This window comes from Rhinichthys klamathensis, unplaced genomic scaffold, assembly GCF_029890125.1.
Source record: "Rhinichthys klamathensis goyatoka isolate OS25496 unplaced genomic scaffold, OSU_Roscu_1.1 h1tg000444l_1, whole genome shotgun sequence".
In the NCBI taxonomy this organism is placed as follows: Eukaryota; Metazoa; Chordata; class Actinopteri; order Cypriniformes; family Leuciscidae; genus Rhinichthys; species Rhinichthys klamathensis.
The window spans coordinates 312,156-329,790 of NW_026606939.1; the positions used below are offsets into that span (position 1 = coordinate 312,156).

General features: G+C 37.7%; 3 protein-coding genes across 3 annotated transcripts in view; 2 read left to right on the plus strand and 1 right to left on the minus strand.

The window, feature by feature from the left end:
- Window positions 1–10,458, plus strand: part of il17rd (interleukin 17 receptor D) — a 53,323-nt gene extending 42,865 nt beyond the window's left edge. Inside the window, exons 8-13 of the mRNA XM_056236288.1 lie at window positions 1,540–1,605; window positions 1,956–2,010; window positions 2,094–2,204; window positions 4,833–5,017; window positions 8,347–9,265; window positions 10,256–10,458. Coding sequence (XP_056092263.1) covers window positions 1,540–1,605; window positions 1,956–2,010; window positions 2,094–2,204; window positions 4,833–5,017; window positions 8,347–9,265; window positions 10,256–10,377 — 1,458 coding nt within the window. The 3' untranslated portion in view covers window positions 10,378–10,458. The remainder of the gene's footprint in view (window positions 1–1,539; window positions 1,606–1,955; window positions 2,011–2,093; window positions 2,205–4,832; window positions 5,018–8,346; window positions 9,266–10,255) is intronic.
- A 2,952-nt stretch (window positions 10,459–13,410) lies between these two features.
- On the minus strand, window positions 13,411–15,349 carry si:ch73-106k19.2 (glycine N-acyltransferase-like protein 3). The gene is made up of 5 exons (XM_056236294.1): window positions 15,181–15,349; window positions 14,969–15,076; window positions 14,762–14,885; window positions 14,558–14,684; window positions 13,411–13,905 (listed from the first exon to the last, which is right to left on the minus strand). Exons 1-5 carry the CDS (start codon window positions 15,253–15,255, stop codon window positions 13,488–13,490), a joined length of 852 nt encoding a protein of 283 aa, XP_056092269.1. The 5' UTR covers window positions 15,256–15,349; the 3' UTR covers window positions 13,411–13,487.
- A 362-nt stretch (window positions 15,350–15,711) lies between these two features.
- zgc:194981 (uncharacterized protein LOC561073 homolog) lies at window positions 15,712–16,969 on the plus strand. The gene is made up of 4 exons (XM_056236297.1): window positions 15,712–15,894; window positions 15,988–16,187; window positions 16,266–16,379; window positions 16,737–16,969. The coding sequence occupies exons 2-4, from the start codon at window positions 16,005–16,007 to the stop codon at window positions 16,818–16,820; spliced, it is 381 nt and encodes a 126-aa protein (XP_056092272.1). The 5' UTR covers window positions 15,712–15,894; window positions 15,988–16,004; the 3' UTR covers window positions 16,821–16,969.
- The last annotated feature ends 666 nt before the right edge of the window (window positions 16,970–17,635 follow it).

Sequence of the window (17,635 nt, forward strand, 5' to 3'; positions counted from 1 at the left end):
CAATAATTATTATTAATTATATCAATTATTAGTAGTAGTTGTAGTGGTAGTAGTAGTATTTATTACTGATAAATAATAATCATAATACGTCATAAATACAACTACTACTCAAATTATTATTAATAATACTAATAATAATTGTTATTATTATGAATTATTATTAGTAGTAGTAGTTGTATTTATTAATTATTAATTATTTAGTATTTAATTATTAATAATAACAACAACAGCAATACAAGTTATTATTATTAATTATTATATCTAATATTATTATTAGTAGTAGTAATAGTGGTAGTATTTATTATTATTAATTATTATATCTATTATTATTAGTAGTAGTAGTAATAGTGGTAGTATTTATTATTATTAATTATTATATCTATTATTAGTAGTAGTGGTAGTAATAGTAGTAGTATTTATTATTATTCATTATTATTTTGAATTATTTAGTATTTTATTATTAATAATAACAATGATTGTTATTATTAATTGTATCAATTATTATTAGTAGTTGTAGTGGTAGTAGTTGTACTTATTATTTTATTATTATGCATTTTATTTGTAACAAGCTTAGCTCAAACTCAAAGTGATATAAGCAAATTAAACACAATGAAGTTCACTTATACACCAAATAATACAATAACAACAAATGCAAGTTAATTAACCACAGAAAGAAAATGCTGCAAAACACACACACACACACACACACACCTGTAACTGATGCAAGTCCTGAAATCACAATGCTGGGGGTTTATTATCTCAGCACTAGCACGAGGTGTTTCATGTCTGTGTCATTTTGGAACATGACCTGGTTCTTTTGAAACATATTTTTCACATATTCTGGGTGTAAAAGCATTGTCCCGGCTCTCTTCAGAAGAGCCCAGCGCTCGTATCTGTAGCCGGGCCGGCCGGCATTGTTTGTAGCGATAATAGATGGAGGTGAAATTTGAGGTGTGCGATGCCGCCACCAACGGGGGATTCCCGGCTTCGACTCTCAGATCACTGTTAGAACTTCAGCTTCCCAACATTGATGTCTAACAATTCCTCTTTATGAATGCATGAGGTTAACAGCTATATACTGAGGTATAAGGTTATATGCATTTGAGTGCATTAGAAACCTTACGTTAACGGATAGCATTAGTAATCGTGCAAGTTTGCATTCTTGCTATGTTAACCTTAGTGAAAAGTGACCGGGTCAACAGTTTATCTAGCGTTTTCTAGCTTTGTTATCAAAGTAACACATGTTTGTTAGAAAGAGAATTCAGTGCTGATGTGTCTGCGAATATACGTTTTTCACAAATACTGTATATAAAATCATGATAATAGGATTGATTTTTTAAGATTGCATCTTTTTGCAAAGCTGAATAGTTTAGAAATGCATTTAAGATATATTTTAAAAGTTGATGCCGGTTATTCACTTACACAAAAGTCTCAGATACTGTATATGATTCAATACATCATATTTTCATTGCACTGAACATTGCATGTAATTTTACATAAAATGCGTTAGATATTGATGTTAAAAATGTGTTTTTGCAGGAGCAAAATGGCTTCAAAACAACATGTGTTTTACAAGACGTCACTCCAGGAACGTATGCAATAGAGGTGAGAGCGTTAATTACATCATGTAAAAAGAGTTTCATTTAAACACTTTTTAAAAGTCAAACTCGGTAGAACAAATTCACTTTCTGATAACACTTTACAATAAGGTTCATTAGTTAGCATGAACTAATAATGAACTGCACTTATTAATCTTTGTTAATTTACTAATGCTTTATTAAAATCTTGTTAACATTAGTTAATGCACTGTGAACTTACATGAAAAAAAAAAGAATGAACAGCTGAATTTTTAACAAAGATGAACAAATACGGTAACCAATGTATTGCTCATGGTAGTTAATACAGTAACTAATGAACCTTATTGTGAAGTGTAACCCACTTTCTTATTCCTGCAGCTTCGTGATGACAACAACACCACCAGAAGACAGACGCAGTATCATGTGAGCCAAGGTAAACGGACTCTAGTGGCGAGAAACGACGGTCCTGGACTTGTTGAACATTTATCTGATGTTGTGTGTGTGTGTGTGTTGCAGTGCATTCCCCTTGGGCCGGCCCGATCCGAGCCATGGCCATCACCGTCCCGCTGGTCATCATGTCGGCCTTCGCCACCCTCTTCACCGTCATGTGTCGCAAGAAACAGCAAGGTGTGTGTCCGTCATTAGCCAGTCTCCGGTTTCCCGCAGACTTGCTTTTGTCCAGTATCTGTAAAGCGACCTCTGTAATCTCACGGCATTCACGAGGATTAATGCATGATGGAATCTAAAGCGCTTTCTGTTGCAGCTCAGGTTGTTCCAGACAAAAGAAACTCCTGTTAGTATGTAATGCATGTGTTTGTTTGTAATTACATGTGTGTGTCCTTCAGAATCGCTGACATAACTCCTCTGATTCTTATGCTTTTAGTTATAGGATGTTTTCTAATAGCTATGGCATTTTAACCCTTGGGTCGTTTTGACCCGTAATTCATTTTTAAACATTGTGTTCATCGGAGGGATTTTGTCACACTTGAACCACGAATACACAAAAAACATTGTGGATTCGAGGAGTTTTGTGGTTGAAATTTAAAACGGAAACAAATCCTTCCCTCGCGGGTCAATTTGACCCCCATAGGAATGCGAGGAATGCTTCAGTACACATAGAAAACCCTAAAAATGCTCAAAATTTAAACTAAAAATGCTAAAACTTTACCAAAAAAGGATTTTTAATAATGTCTACATGTGTATCTGAATGCATACTGACGAGAAATAACTTTAGGACCCAGCGGGAAAGCTCATTTGATCCAAATAGAGCTATAAGGCCATCTAGAGTCTTGAAATACTATGTTATGTTTAAAAAAGACTTAAAGGGTTTAAAAGGGTGATGTATGAAATTGTGAGTTATTTTAAATTTAAGTTGAAAGAATGTGAGGAATGTGCTTAAATTACTATTTATTTATTATTTATTGATCAAATCTAGTAATTTAAAGGTAAATAAAATTAAAATAGAAAAAATATTATCTTCAGGTCATTTTGACACGCGAGGGAAAGATGTGTTACAAAACGCGAGGGAAGGATGAGGGTAAATTGAGTTGCAATGGTGTGTTTATACTATTTATTTATTATTTATTGATCAAATCTAGTAATTTAAAGGTACAGGTGAAACTGGAAAAATTAGAATATCGTGCAAAAGTTCATTTATTTCAGTAATTCAACTTAAAATGTGAAACTAATATATTATATAGACCAGGGGTCTCAAACTCGCGGCCCGCGGGCCATTTGCGGCCCGCGGGGTGATATTTTGTGGCCCCCTACTTGACATTAAAGTGTAATGTTAGTGCGGCCCGTCGTTGCGTGTGCCGCGTTTTAAATGGGCTACCATACGGTGGGTTTGTTGTCAATAGTTGCCATAGACAACCGCTAAGTACAAACATACTGCGCGCCTGGAAAAAATGAGCGCGTCGCTTCAATTATGAGCGCGCTTGCCGCGCACGCGCACCTACATTTGAAATAACGAACTTGAGCTCGCAAAATATGTGAGCGCGATATGTGAACTGCCCCTTGTCGAGCTGCCACCAATCAGGCCGCGAGCTACTGGTAGCTCGCGAGCGACGTGTTGGAGAGAGACCCTGCTTTAAAACAATGTGAGAATAATCATTTTGAGCTTGTAATATGTGTCTAACAGGTTGATAAGAAGGTTTGCTTTGATTTGTGCAGTCAGTAATTTGCCTGAGACACTATACATGTGTAGAAAGAATTCAATAAGACGGGCAGACATGACTGCAAATATTTGTATTTCAAAAGCAATAATTGTTTTTCTAAGTATATAATAAAAGGAAATGTGCCTTCCAAAAAAAACATTCAATATCATTAATGTGTTGTATAAAGAAAATAAAAAGGACATAAGCAAATATAAATATTACAAATATGTGTTATAGACAAAGAAAGTTTGTAAAATGAACTTCAACTGTCAGAAGGACAGCTCATGAAGAACCAATCATGTACAGAAAGGAATGTTCAAATTCAGAGGAACAGTTCAGAAGAAACGTTAATAATAAAGATTGAGAAGATTGGATCAGTTGTGCTCCTTTTTTGGAATACTTGAATACTATTTTTTGTGGAATACTTGATGCGGCCCAGCCTGACCCAGACTCTACCTCCAGCGGCCCCCAGTTAAGTTGAGTTTGAGACCCCTGATATAGACTCATTACATGCAAAGTGAGATATTTCAAGCCTTTATTTGTTATAATTTTGATGATTATGGCTTATAGCTATGAAAACCTTTTCACAATATTCTAATTATGAATTTGGGGTTTTCATAAGCTGTAAGCCATAATCATCAAAATTATAATTAATTTGTTGAATTACTGAAATAAATGAACTTTTGCACCATATTCTAATTTTTCCAGTTTCACCTGTAAATAAAAGAAAAAGTAACAAAAAAAATTCATTAAAAAAATAGAAAAAAAATTATCAAAATGAAATAAAATAAGCTTTCTGAACAAAAAAAGTCATTTCAGGTCATTTTGACATCCAAGGGAAAGATGTGTTATAAAACGCGAGGGAAGGATGAGGATAAGCTGAAAATTGAGTTGCAATGGTGTGTTTTTGCAGAGGTGGATGAGGAGGGATGTAAGACAAAAACACATGTTTCTCAGACATGGACAAATTAGGCTTTACTTTTAGTGCTCTAAAAGGAGTTCTCATATGGAAACAATGAATGCACTTTTTCCCCCACTCGCCTCAAATCTCATTTGATCCTGGTTAGATTCACGTCTCTGATCTGGAATTCCTCTGCAGAAAACATCTACTCGCACCTGGACGAGGAGAGCTCTGAGTCGTCGTCTCTGACCACAGCGCTGAACGCAGACCGGCCCGGGCCCAGACCCAAGATCTTCATCTGTTACTCCAGCAGAGACTGTCCCAAACATCTCGCTGTCATCCAGAGCTTTGCCTTCTTCCTGCAGGACTTCTGCGGGTGTGAGGTGAGGCGTCGCCTTGGTGTGTGTTCAAATCTATGAACAAAAAAACACTAGCGGTCAAAAGTTTGGGGTCAGTAAAACCACGTCATTTACAGGTGAAACTCGAAAAATGAGAATATCGTGCAAAAGTTCATTTATTTCAGTAATTCAACTTAAAAGGTGAAACTAATATATTATATAGACTCATTAGCCTGGCAAGCCAGACCTACATCAAGATGTTAGGTCTGGGAACTCACAATTGGCATGCCTCAATCCGAGGGGCGGGATAAACGGTTGTCTTTCAAAATCCCTCGGCACGCAATAGGATAGCGCTACAACCAACCAGAGCAACGAACGGCTGTGGCTGAGTGAGTCCCATGCGTTTTCCCACCAGTGAACCAGCTAGTTGGTATATTACACTTTTGCCGTATCCGGTCGTCAAAACTCTGTCTGAACACATCTTCCTTTTTTAGGAATGACTTAAAGGGTTAGTTCGCCCATTTAAGACATAAAGTTGTATGCAATCCTTACCAGCACTACAGTGCATACACACTGACCCACTCTGTTGTCACCTCCCTGGTCAGAGTTCTGGCCGATGGAAGTTTTTCAATAAAGTACTCCCGGTTATTTTCCGGGGCCACAAAACTGTGCGTTTTTACGTGAAAAAATGATTTGCGTTTCAAAGCTTGATTAATTTACCACACAAAAAACACGCCGGTCAAAATTCATGTACCTCAGTTTTAATCGGCACTATTTTCTATCCATTTCTATCAATCCGCGCGGCTGTCAACGTCAACAGTGCGCACGTGTGTGTGTATGCACTGTAGTGCTGGTAAGGATTGCATACAACTTCATGTCTTAAATGGGCGAACTAACCCTTTAAGTGACGTTCTCTTAACTCCAAGTCCTCCAAAACAAAGCCGATTCGAAAGACCGCTGTTCGCCAGCAGCATCTTCTTTGTTTTCAAGCAGAGGGAAATCACCCATGGAAATCACGCGGAACCATCATAACTCTGCCGTCATTATGTTAAGCCCGCCCACCAACTCTACACGATCTGATTGGCCGGACCAGTTTTTGTTTTTTCCAGCTCAAAAGTCTATGGAGAGTTGCTAGACCACACTTTGCTGCAAAATAATTTTGCTGCCGCTAGGGTGCATCTAGATTTCTATGCTATAGACTCATTACATGCAAAGTGAGATAATTCAAGCCTTTATTTGTTATAATTTTGATGATTATGGCTTAGAAAACCTTTTCACAATATTCTAATTTTGACTTTGGGGTTTTCATAAGCTGTAAGCCATAATCATCAAAATTATAACAAATAAAGGCTTGAAATATCTCACTTTGCATGTAATGAGTCTATATAATATATTAGTTTCACCTTTTAAATTGAATTACTGACATAAATGAACTTTTGCACCATATTCTAATTTTTCGAGTTTCACTTGTAGAGTGGAAGAACAGGTTTGTAATGTGTGTGGATGACGCCACCTAGTGGCAGTTAGTTTGCTAACCTACATTATTCCACAGATAATAATACATGAGATAATAAATGTATCCTATTTAACTTTATAAATGCATGTTCCTGGTTATGTGCATGATTCATTAGTGTTTGTTTTTCCAAAGATACTTTACAATATGTTCTCATTAGCATGTGACACTTTACAGTCAGGTCTACATTAACAATGATAAATACTTCTACAGAGGGTGAAATAAAACTGACGACCATCTTCCCATATTTGTAATGAGAATCATTTATAAATCTGTTATCGGTTAACAAAAGAGGAGCTTTAAGGTTATTTTCTGCCAAAATAAATGATCTATAGTTTAATGTTTGACAGCAAAGAAATTAAGACAGACATAAATGTGTTGTAATTTTACTGTTTATTATTTATTATAATTATTACTTTTATCATTAAATGCTCATTACAATTAACAAATGTATTATTACAATAAGTCTTTATTGATTAGTTTAATTTTTTTTCTTTTCTTCTTATAATCAAATCAAATATTATGCTAAAATATCATTTTGAATAATAACTACCGGTAGTAGTAGTATTTTTTTATTTTACAGTGAAATAGTAAGACATTTCTTTATTGATTGAATTTTTATAAATTAATAATCATTTAAATAATAAAAAATAATGTTTTACCAGTAGCAGCAGCAGTAGTATTGATGTTATTACTGTTGTTATTATTATATAGTCATATTGAATGAGGAAAACTTTTCTTTTTCTGTCCAGCTGATCACATGCCTCTCTGTGTGCATTTGTGGGAAACTTTAATGCTTTTAAGTGAAATTAAAACTCGTTTTATCAAGACACTTAACCTCAACTCATCGTATAAAGGTGTGTAAGAGTGCATGATGTGTGTGTGTGAGCTTCAGGTGTATTGTTGTGTGTGTGTGTGAGCTTCAGGTGTATTGTTGTGTGTGTGTGAGCTTCAGGTGTATTGTTGTGTGTGTGTGTGTGTGTGTGTGTGTGAGCTTCAGGTGTATTGTTGTGTGTGTGTGTGTGTGTGTGTGAGCTTCAGGTGTATTGTTGTGTGTGTGTGTGTGTGTGTGAGCTTCAGGTGTATTGTTGTGTGTGTGTGTGTGTGTGTGTGTGAGCTTCAGGTGTATTGTTGTGTGTGTGTGAGTTTCAGGTGTGTTGTTGTGTGTGTGTGAGCTTCAGGTGTATTGTTGTGTATGTGTGCGCTTCAGGTGTGTTGTGTGTGTGTGAGGCTTCAGGTGTGTTGTGTTTCTGTGAGGCTTCAGGTGTGTTGTGTTTCTGTGAGGCTTCAGGTGTGTTGTTGTGTATGTGTGTGAGCTTCAGGTGTGTTGTGTTTCTGTGAGGCTTCAGGTGTGTTGTTGTGTATGTGTGTGAGCTTCAGGTGTGTTGTGTTTCTGTGAGGCTTCAGGTGTGTTGTTGTGTATGTGTGTGAGCTTCAGGTGTGTTGTGTTTCTGTGAGGCTTCAGGTGTGTTGTTGTGTATGTGTGTGAGCTTCAGGTGTATTCTTGTGTGTGTGTGTGAGCTTCAGGTGTGTTGTGTGTGTGTGAGTTTCAGGTGTGTTGCTGTGTGTGTGTGAGCTTCAAGTGTGTTGTGTGTGTGTGAGGCTTCAGGTGTGTTGTGTTTCTGTGAGGCTTCAGGTGTGTTGTTGTGTATGTGTGTGAGCTTCAGGTGTGTTGTGTTTCTGTGAGGCTTCAGGTGTGTTGTTGTGTATGTGTGTGAGCTTCAGGTGTGTTGTGTTTCTGTGAGGGTTCAGGTGTGTTGTTGTGTATGTGTGTGAGCTTCAGGTGTGTTGTGTTTCTGTGAGGCTTCAGGTGTATTATTGTGTATGTGTGTGAGCTTCAGGTGTGTTGTGTGTTGTGCAGGTGTCTCTGGATCTGTGGGAGCACCTGGAGATCTGTAAGGAGGGTCAGATGGCGTGGCTGAGCCGGCGTATCGACGAGGCTCACTTCATCATCACCGTCTGCTCCAAAGGCCTGAAGCATTTCGTGGAGAAAAGACACCGTAAGGGCAAGGCCACGTCGAAGGAGAACAACCGAGAGCCGAGCGCTAGCGGAGACGCCGGGAACAGCCGGGATCTGTTCATCGTAGCCACGGCCATAATCTCCGAGAAGATCAGAGATGTGCATCAGAAGTCCTCCGATCTCTCGCGCTTCATGGCGGTTTACTTCGACTACTCTCACGAGAGCGACGTGCCGACGTCCCTCAGCCTGGCGCCGAAGTTAAAACTAATGGATCAGCTTCCTCAACTCTTCGCCCGGCTTCATTCCCGCCAGCTTAGCCTGACGGACCACGAGCCGCAGCCGCCGAACATCAGCAAACGCAACTACTTCCGGAGCAAATCGGGCCGCTCGCTATACGTGGCCATCTGTAACATGCACCAGCACATCGATCAGGAGCCCGACTGGTTCGAGAAGCAGCTCATGCCGGCGCCGGCGCCCAATAAACGTCCCGTTCCACTTCCCGAATCCGGGCTGGTCCTGAACGAGGTGAAACTGAAACACCCTTCGGAGAGCGACTGCCCGGTGAGGATCCTCTCGCTGAGTTTGTCCCGGGATGAGCTCGGGGAAGGATCATCGGGTCAGGACGTGGGTTTATCCGGGCCGGTTCCGGTTCTTCACATGGATGGATCCGCCAGTCCACCGGAGATGCCCAGAGACTCCGGGATCTATGATTCATCCGTGCCCTCGTCCGAACTCTCCATCCCGCTGATGGAGGGACTCTCGCCGGATCACGCCGACACCTCGTCTCTGGCCGATAGCGTGTCCTCCTCCTCCGGACTTGGTAGGAATTTCTCTTATTTAGCATGAATAATTGTATCATTTATTTGTAGAATAATATTTTTTTTTAAATGACACGTTTATACAGACTTCTGTATTTTCAAATGCAACATCATTTTTGTTAATATTTCTAATTTAAGTAATGATCAAATAAAAAGGTTTTAATTATAATACTTATGTATTATTATGATTTAATCAATTTTTTTTTTACTTTACAGTAGTTATATTGCCATAATTAACTGATTAATTTTGTAATTGAAATGCTAAAATAAAATATTTTCTTGAATATTATTGTTTTTAATAATAATAGTTATAATGATGATTAATAAATGCATTATTTTTATTTTTAAACTTCGATAGTATGATTGCAATAGTAATATATTTCTTTATTGAATAGTTAAATAATTTAAATAATGATCAAATTAAAATACTATTTTTAATACTACTAATAATATTTATTATAATGATTTAATAATTTTTATTTTTACATTACAGTAGTATTATTGCAATGGTAATATTTCTTTATTGATTACATTTTTTGAATTTTAATAATTGAAATGATTTGTATTGATGTTATTGTTATTATTAAATAGTAGGCTATACAGTGATTCTGATAATATGCCTGTTCACAGATTCGTCCTGAACTCAAACATATGCATTCTGGATATTTAATATTAATATTTGGTAGCGGTTTCAGCAACTGGTTAGACTGTAGTTGGCACTGTTCACTAAATATTAGCCCATTTAAAGCTGCTGTATATGATTCACACAGTTTTGCTTCAGCATTGGTGCTAACTTGAGAGAATGGGGACATTTTATGTGACATAAAAAAAAATAGCTTGCAGCACTTTTAAATCCATTCTGCAGATTTGTATCTTGATAAGTAGATATAGATGCACTTTCAGATAGAGGCTTGCTGCAGTTTCAGCCTGTTGACGTGTGTGTGTGTGTGTGTGTGTGTGTGTGTGTGTGTGTGTGTGTGTGTGTGTGACAGGCGACGAGGAGCCCCCTGCTGTCAGCTCTCTGCACTGCTCAGGACACACCATCTGTAAGGCAGAGCTCCATCACAACATCCATCATCACAGTGAAGGACTCATAACCACAGCCTCCACCTAGTGGCCTTTCACTGAACTTGCATCGCCACTTTAATTCTATTCATGCCAAGCTGCCAACGTCACATCACAAGCCCTTCATCAGGGAACACCGTTGACGTACCAGATCTTAAGGGATTGGACATTGCGGGCACGTGTTTGTCGAGGCTCTTTTTAACCAAAGTGGTTGTGTACTAGGTATGCGACTGAGTTTGTGTTTGCATTACAGCTGTGTGTGTGTTACTACAAAGGAGCCGATGTCATTCAGAACTTCTTGCCTTAACTGGGTTTCCGTGAACCTGTGACCGTTATACTGAATGCGCGTCATTTCACTTTTATTTATTGCATTAAAGGACAACGCCGGCGCGAAATGAACCTTTGGTGTAATAACACATTGGTACCGAGTCGACCGTTCTCTGGGATTTGTTTTCATGATAATCGAATGTAAAGAGCTTATAACGCTAGTATATAGGGCATAGAATTTGTAAAAAGAAATCGCTAACAAGGCTCAAAATAGCCCCACACTAACACGCTAGCATAATGAGGGTCCCTACATGCAAACCGAAGCATCGAGGACTTTGTAAGTGTACAGACAGTTTAACAAGAAGATACTTTATAAAGTCAGTACACTCATAGACAGTATAAGAAGTGGACAGAGCCATCTCATTGGAACTCAGTTGAGACGGTTGAAGCCCATTTTTAGCGATTTTTGAGCACTTCTGTTCCTGACGCGCAGACTCAAACCGACTCAAACTAAGCTTGATGACGTGAGCAACCTGTCTGACAGACGTTAATCTTCTAGTAGCTGTGCGTGAAAATGGCCAACGTTAATCTGGCAGAGACGGGGAACTTGAGCAAAGAGGTCTTTGGCGTGAGTGAGCAGGAGTAAGTACTCCGTTGCTTTTATGGACTCATTATCTATGGGCTTCTCCCTTGACGGGACGTCCCCCCGATTGCCTGCGAGCTTCTCCTCCTGTCTGTACGGTCATTTCTGTACAGCGCGACAGAGAGTCGAGTGGTTATGACGCAATCGTTTGCCTATTTTTACACGAGCGCCGTGATAAGTGAGCTGGTCGATCGGAATTACGTTTGTGAAATCTAATTACATGGAAATGCATGAATTATATCTGTTTATTAAAATATATGTGACTAACTACAAGGGGAAAAGGGGTCCAATACTTTCATATGAGATTCCAAGTCACAGTTCAGCTCACTTAGCACGGCGTTCGTGGTTCGACTGGTCGAGTCTGTTTTCCAAGATGGCGTGAAGTGTACTGACTTTATAAAGTATCTTCTTGTTAAACTGTCTGTACACTTACAAAGTCCTCAATGCTTCGGTTTGCATGTAGGGACCCTCATTATGCTAGCGTGTTAGTGTGGGGCTATTTTGAGCCTTGTTAGCGATTTCTTTTTACTTATTCTATGCCCTATATACTAGCGTTATAAGCTAAACAGTTTTTAGAGATAAAACTCTTTACATTCGATTATCATGAAAACAAACCCCAGAGAACGGTCGACTCGGTACCAGTGTGTTATTACACCAAAGGTTCATTTCACGCCGGAGTTGTCCTTTAACAGCTCCAGGTGTGTGGGATAACATGTGGTGTTCACTGCAGACGCGTGTAGATCAGCACTTTGTGTTCGTCACATTAGCCCTGGGATCGTTTCACTGAAGAACAAACTTTTTAATGATTTTAGGCCTTTTTTTTTTTTAAATGGACCTTTAAAAAAAAGTTTCAAAAATGCATAAACAGATTAGCGTAGGTTATGGCAAAGGGAAGTACAAGCTAAGAAAATTGAGATGTGCCATTTCTGAAACAGTTTTATTTGTGTACTCTGTTTTATCCAGGTTTTGTACAGTTTTTATTAGAATTATTAGAAGTGATTTCTACATTATATAAACTTTGTACTGTTTTATAGTACTCTAATGTAGGAGATACGACTTAATAAAACTAAGATTTATACGCATTGTGACTGTGAGTTATTATTACTGAAGTGTTGTAGGGAAAATGCTTGAATAATCTCAGGATGATAAAAGAATATGTAAAAGGTTTTGTTCAAAATAACATACAATCATACTATTCTTACTACGTACACAGTATGTACTGCTTTAGCAAATTTTTGAATGCTAGAAATATGCATACAAAATAAAATTACATATAATGAAAAGGGGATTGAAATCTTCAGTGACATTTTAAGTGATTCTTATTTGCATATTTGTATAGAAATGTGCATATAAAAATAAATTATTACTTACTCCTAAGTGACATTTTAAGTGATTTATATTTGCATATATATATAGTGATATTTTTTTAATGCTAGAGATAAAGAATAATGAATTATAATAGAAATAAATGATAAAATATTACAAATGAAGTGATTAAAAACTTCATAGTGATATTTTAAGTGATTTTGTATTTGCATATTTGTATAAAGATTTGTGCTAGAAATATGCATTTAATCAATGTAATATTTTTATTATTATTTTAAAGTGTGTGTGTGTGTGTGTGTGTATATATATACACTACCGTTCAAAAGTTTGGGGTCAGTGAGAATTTTATTTTTTGGAGGAAAGAAATCAATACTTTTATTTATCAAGGACAGTAAAGACATTTATAGTGTTACAAAAGATTCTATTTCAAACAAATGCTGTTCTTTTGAACTTCCTATTCATCAAAGAATCCTAAAAAAACAACAACAAAAACTGTACAACTGACAGACCAACAACTGTTTCAACATTGATAATAATAATAAATGTTTCTTGAGCATCAAATCCTCATATTATACTGATTTGTGAAGGATCATGTGACACTGAAGACACTGACACTGGTGATGCTGAAAATTCAGCTTTGATCACAGGAATAAATTACACTTTACTATATATTCACACAGAAAACAGCTGATTTACACTGGAATAATATTTAATACTATAACTGATTTTTGTTGTATCTTTAATCAAATAAGTGCAGCCATGGTTAGCAGAAGAGAATTCTTTTAAAAGTATTTAAAATCGTACCGACCCCAAACTTTTGAACGGTAGTGTATATATTCCTATATATATAAAAAATGAAGAAGCGATTAGAAACTCAATGTTAACTCAGTATTAAACGGTGGAATTTGAAGTGATTTAGATGTCTATGTCTTGACCTGTGGATTATTGAGCTCAAACCACACAGCCCTGTAATGCGGTGAACGCTGGAACCCCAGTGATGTGAACAGCTTGAAGGAAGTGTCGTTCTCCTCTTCCACGAAGCAATACACAGGGTGTCCTCGCTCCAGGAGTGTTCTGGCCATCATACACACCAGGAACTTGCTGTAGCCTTTACCTCTGTGTTGTGGTAACGTATAAAGTAAGCCAAGAGCAGCGTGTTGGTACACGAGGAGCCAAGACACGGGCTCAGTGCCGCCCTCCTCCATCACACACAGTGAAGGATTATGGGAGATGTAGTTCAGCACTGAGTTGTAGCTGTTACTGTCTCCGCCATACTTCCATGTGCTGTTCACCAGATCCGCGCTGAGTGGAGGACACCTGACACCAGCCCAACTCAAATCACTGAAGAGAAATGAGAAAATTCAAAATATTACAACAAGGGAAATGTAAGACAACTCTGTGCAAGAACAAGGTTTTGAAAATGTTCCCATTTCCCATGTTGTCATCTCCAATTTCCAAATGTTCCCATTTCCATTTATTGTTCCCATTATATTGGAAACAACTAAATGTGCCAACTTCATTTAGAGAAACCCTGCAAAAATCACAGAACTACAAAATTAAGTCATATATGTGAGATAGTCATTTATGATTTAAAAAGTCATAATTATGATGACATAGTCATGATTATATGAAAAGTCGAAATGATGACCCAAGTCAAAACTATGACATAGAAATGATGACATTAAGTCTTAATTATGAGATGAAAAGTTGAAATTGACATAAAAAGTGAAAATATGACTTAAGTCATAATTATGACAGTCATAATCTCACTTTTGATCTCATAACTTTTACTTTGCATGTCATAATTATGAATCAGTATATTGCATAAGTTCGCTGTTCACATTTCTTATGTGGCAGAAATGGGCTTCCATAGGAAACAAGCTTCCATACGAAATATAAAATAAATGGAAATTATAATATATTAATTATAAATTATAAGTAATATTAAGCATCAGTCGGTGTTAATAAAGAGGATGATTTGATGGTGATGTACCTGTCTTTAAACTGCAGCTGGTTCTTGTCCTGCAACAGAAACACATTCATCACTACTTGAACTTTCCATGGAAGTCCATGTTGATCCGCAAACTCCTGAGCCGCTTCTGAATGCCTGATGTCGAGCACTTTATCAGCCAACAGGTTAGTGCATGTTTTATTTAACCACAGTGAAGAGTTTCCTCAGCGAATAGAGTGTGTGTACCTGCCAGTAATGTGAACGAGTCCGTATTGATCACACCAGGTGTGTCCAGAAAGTTCCTCAGGCTGGCTTTGCTCTTTGAGTAGATGCTGTATATGTTGAAATCTCCTTCCCGGTCCTTTGTGCCCTGCAACAAGAATGTTTTTACATATGCCTTGGTTTCATTAAAGTGGAAAATCATAAATGTCTGGATTTGTAAAATGATATTACCTCAACTTTCGGTTTGCAAATAATGACAGTGAAATCTGGCCACTGGTCTGCAATAACCTGCAGATTGTGAGGTTTCCCTCTGTTTATGTTGAATATACAGCCATAAACCTGGAAAACAAGGCATTGTTAAGAAGTGAGACTAAAAGCATTGTGGGAATCTGATTTCAGTATAAAGCAAAATACTTTCTTAAAACTTTCCAGAATCTCCACACCTTGATGGACTCGGGGAAAAATTGCTTTAAAACGCTCTCAGCCTGTGTGAGATCCTCTGTCCCGAGAACGATCATCCTGTACCGTTCCCGACGATCACGGAAATCACGAGATCCAAAGCTGAATCTGCAAAATAATAATAAGGAAGTGTTTTAAAAGTCTCAGTAGCTGTGCGTTTCAGACTCACAGATTATAGCGGTTAAAAATGGTGGTTTATAGTGCAGAAGTGGATCATTTCTATAAAAAATAAACTTGAATGCTGTTAAACTGAAGTGGTTTGCAAATGTGTTTATTTGTGCTCATCGGATAAATACGAGCAACTGGCCGGATTATAGGCTACTGTTCAGGCTGGTTTGGTTTGATAGTTTTGGGCACTCTGAAACCAGTTTACACCATGTAGAACCAGCAAACCGCTTTGTTAAAGCTGTTTTCCCCCACAAAGAATCATTCCTTGAGAGTTTTCCAGCAGGAGATCTGCTAGACTGCTGCTCCGATCGGGTCCTGGGCTGGTCATGTGACCTGCAGATGACGTAAACGCTTCACCGCATCATCAGCTGCAGTGAAGAACATAATTAGAATATGAAATAGATTTTCTGCGATGGAAAAGCTTTGCATCTCTTCTAGTGTTTGAGTCAGTGAGATGAACTCAAGCATGAGCGTCTCTCATCAGCAGAATGCAGAAACACGAGAAGCTTCTCACTGACGAATAAACAGGTGTGTTAAACCGTCAGGGCTGTGTTTTATATTAACGTTTCCACCCTCATACTGATACACACACCTAGATGATTTGACTGCTTTTGTTTCCACAGATTCGGATCCTGCCAGGATGGTTTGCACTCGGATCCTCTTTGCATCCATTGTCTCAGCTCTTATTGTTTCAGGGGAAGGGGTGATAAAGGACAACAGTAATGTTATTAGCGTGGCAAACTTTGCCATGAACTTCCACAATCGCATGAGTAGCTACCCGTACGCGTTTAAAGTGGTGGACATCATATCAGACACGACTCAGGTAAGTGTCGTGTTCATCATGTGACACACATCTGCGTTACTCTGATGGATTTGCTAATAATGTGTGTGTTTGTTGCAGCTGTATCCTCCTGCACGGGTTAAACACATGTTACAGATCCAGGCTGGACAGACTGTGTGTGAGAACCAGGCGAGTGTGAATCTGACACACTGTGCTTTACAGTCTAACGCTGAGGTGAGGAAGAACATAATAATCATAATTAGATGAGAGTTCAGAGTTTGTATTTTCTTGTGTTTTGGGATTTATTTATTTTTTTTGAGACGAGTGAAGAGCACTACTACATACATGTAACATTTTTTGGTTATGTACATATATTTGAGGCATATGCAGTTTGAACCCCAGTGTAAATGTTAATGTGTACTATTTGCATTGCAATAAAGTAATGTAATGCAAAGCAATAATGCAATGAAATGCAATAATTTAGCATGTAATTGCATTTTTGTGAACAAATGTATAATCATTTTTGCATGCATATTGATTGAAATGTGAATATATAAATATACTATATATATAATTTCTTGTTTTTCTCAGAACATGACGTGCTCCTTCACTGTCCTTGCAGTGCCGGGAAACGACTACATCCCCAAACGAGTGCTGTCAGATCACTGTGCCTGAGAATAATGATGGAGATGTTTCCTAATGCTGGAATGTTGTCAGCAGTGCATGCTTTGTGCCTCATATACTTTGTGGCATGTTAATAATACGCATCACTATCAGAATTTTAAAACATTTTTGAAGCATTTCATAAGCTGTCATTTTCAACTTGACTTGTATTTCTCTTTGAGTAACATCGATTTGAGTCTTGTCAAAAAATAAATAAAATGCAAAGTAATTGTCTCATATCCTTGAATCTTTTGTTCTCTTTAACTGTATTTTAGTGATTTAACATATTTGTGTTTTATCAGGCTAATAATACAGAAATTGTTGAGATTTCAGAAAGACTGTTGTCTATGTTTAATATTTATATAAACTACCAGCATATGGGTTGGGCCGACATGACTCTAAGAAATGACACCATATTCATTCTTTGATCAACTGTTTCTTTTCAAATTACGCTGCTCTTCTGTAACTTTTATTTAGGAATGACTGAAATTCAGTTTGACTCTGAAATCAGATATTTATGATGTCTGTCAGATATCAAGTGTCTCATGTGCAGAGATAGGCCTATGTGGCATATGGCAGTGTTTTTGCTGCTAAATCATTTGGGCCAAAGCATTGAAAGTGCAAAGGCCGCTATTATTACTGTAGGAGCCGATTGTGACATTTAGGTTGAAGTTAATTTAATGACCCCTGCTGGTGAATCATGATCTTGCGGCCTTGGAACAGAAGGAGTTAAATTTGCACACCTGTGCCAATTAGTGGCATTAAGGTAGACAAAGGAGGATTCTGGTTGAACAGTTTTTTTGTGTTTTGGACGTTTGTGTTTACTG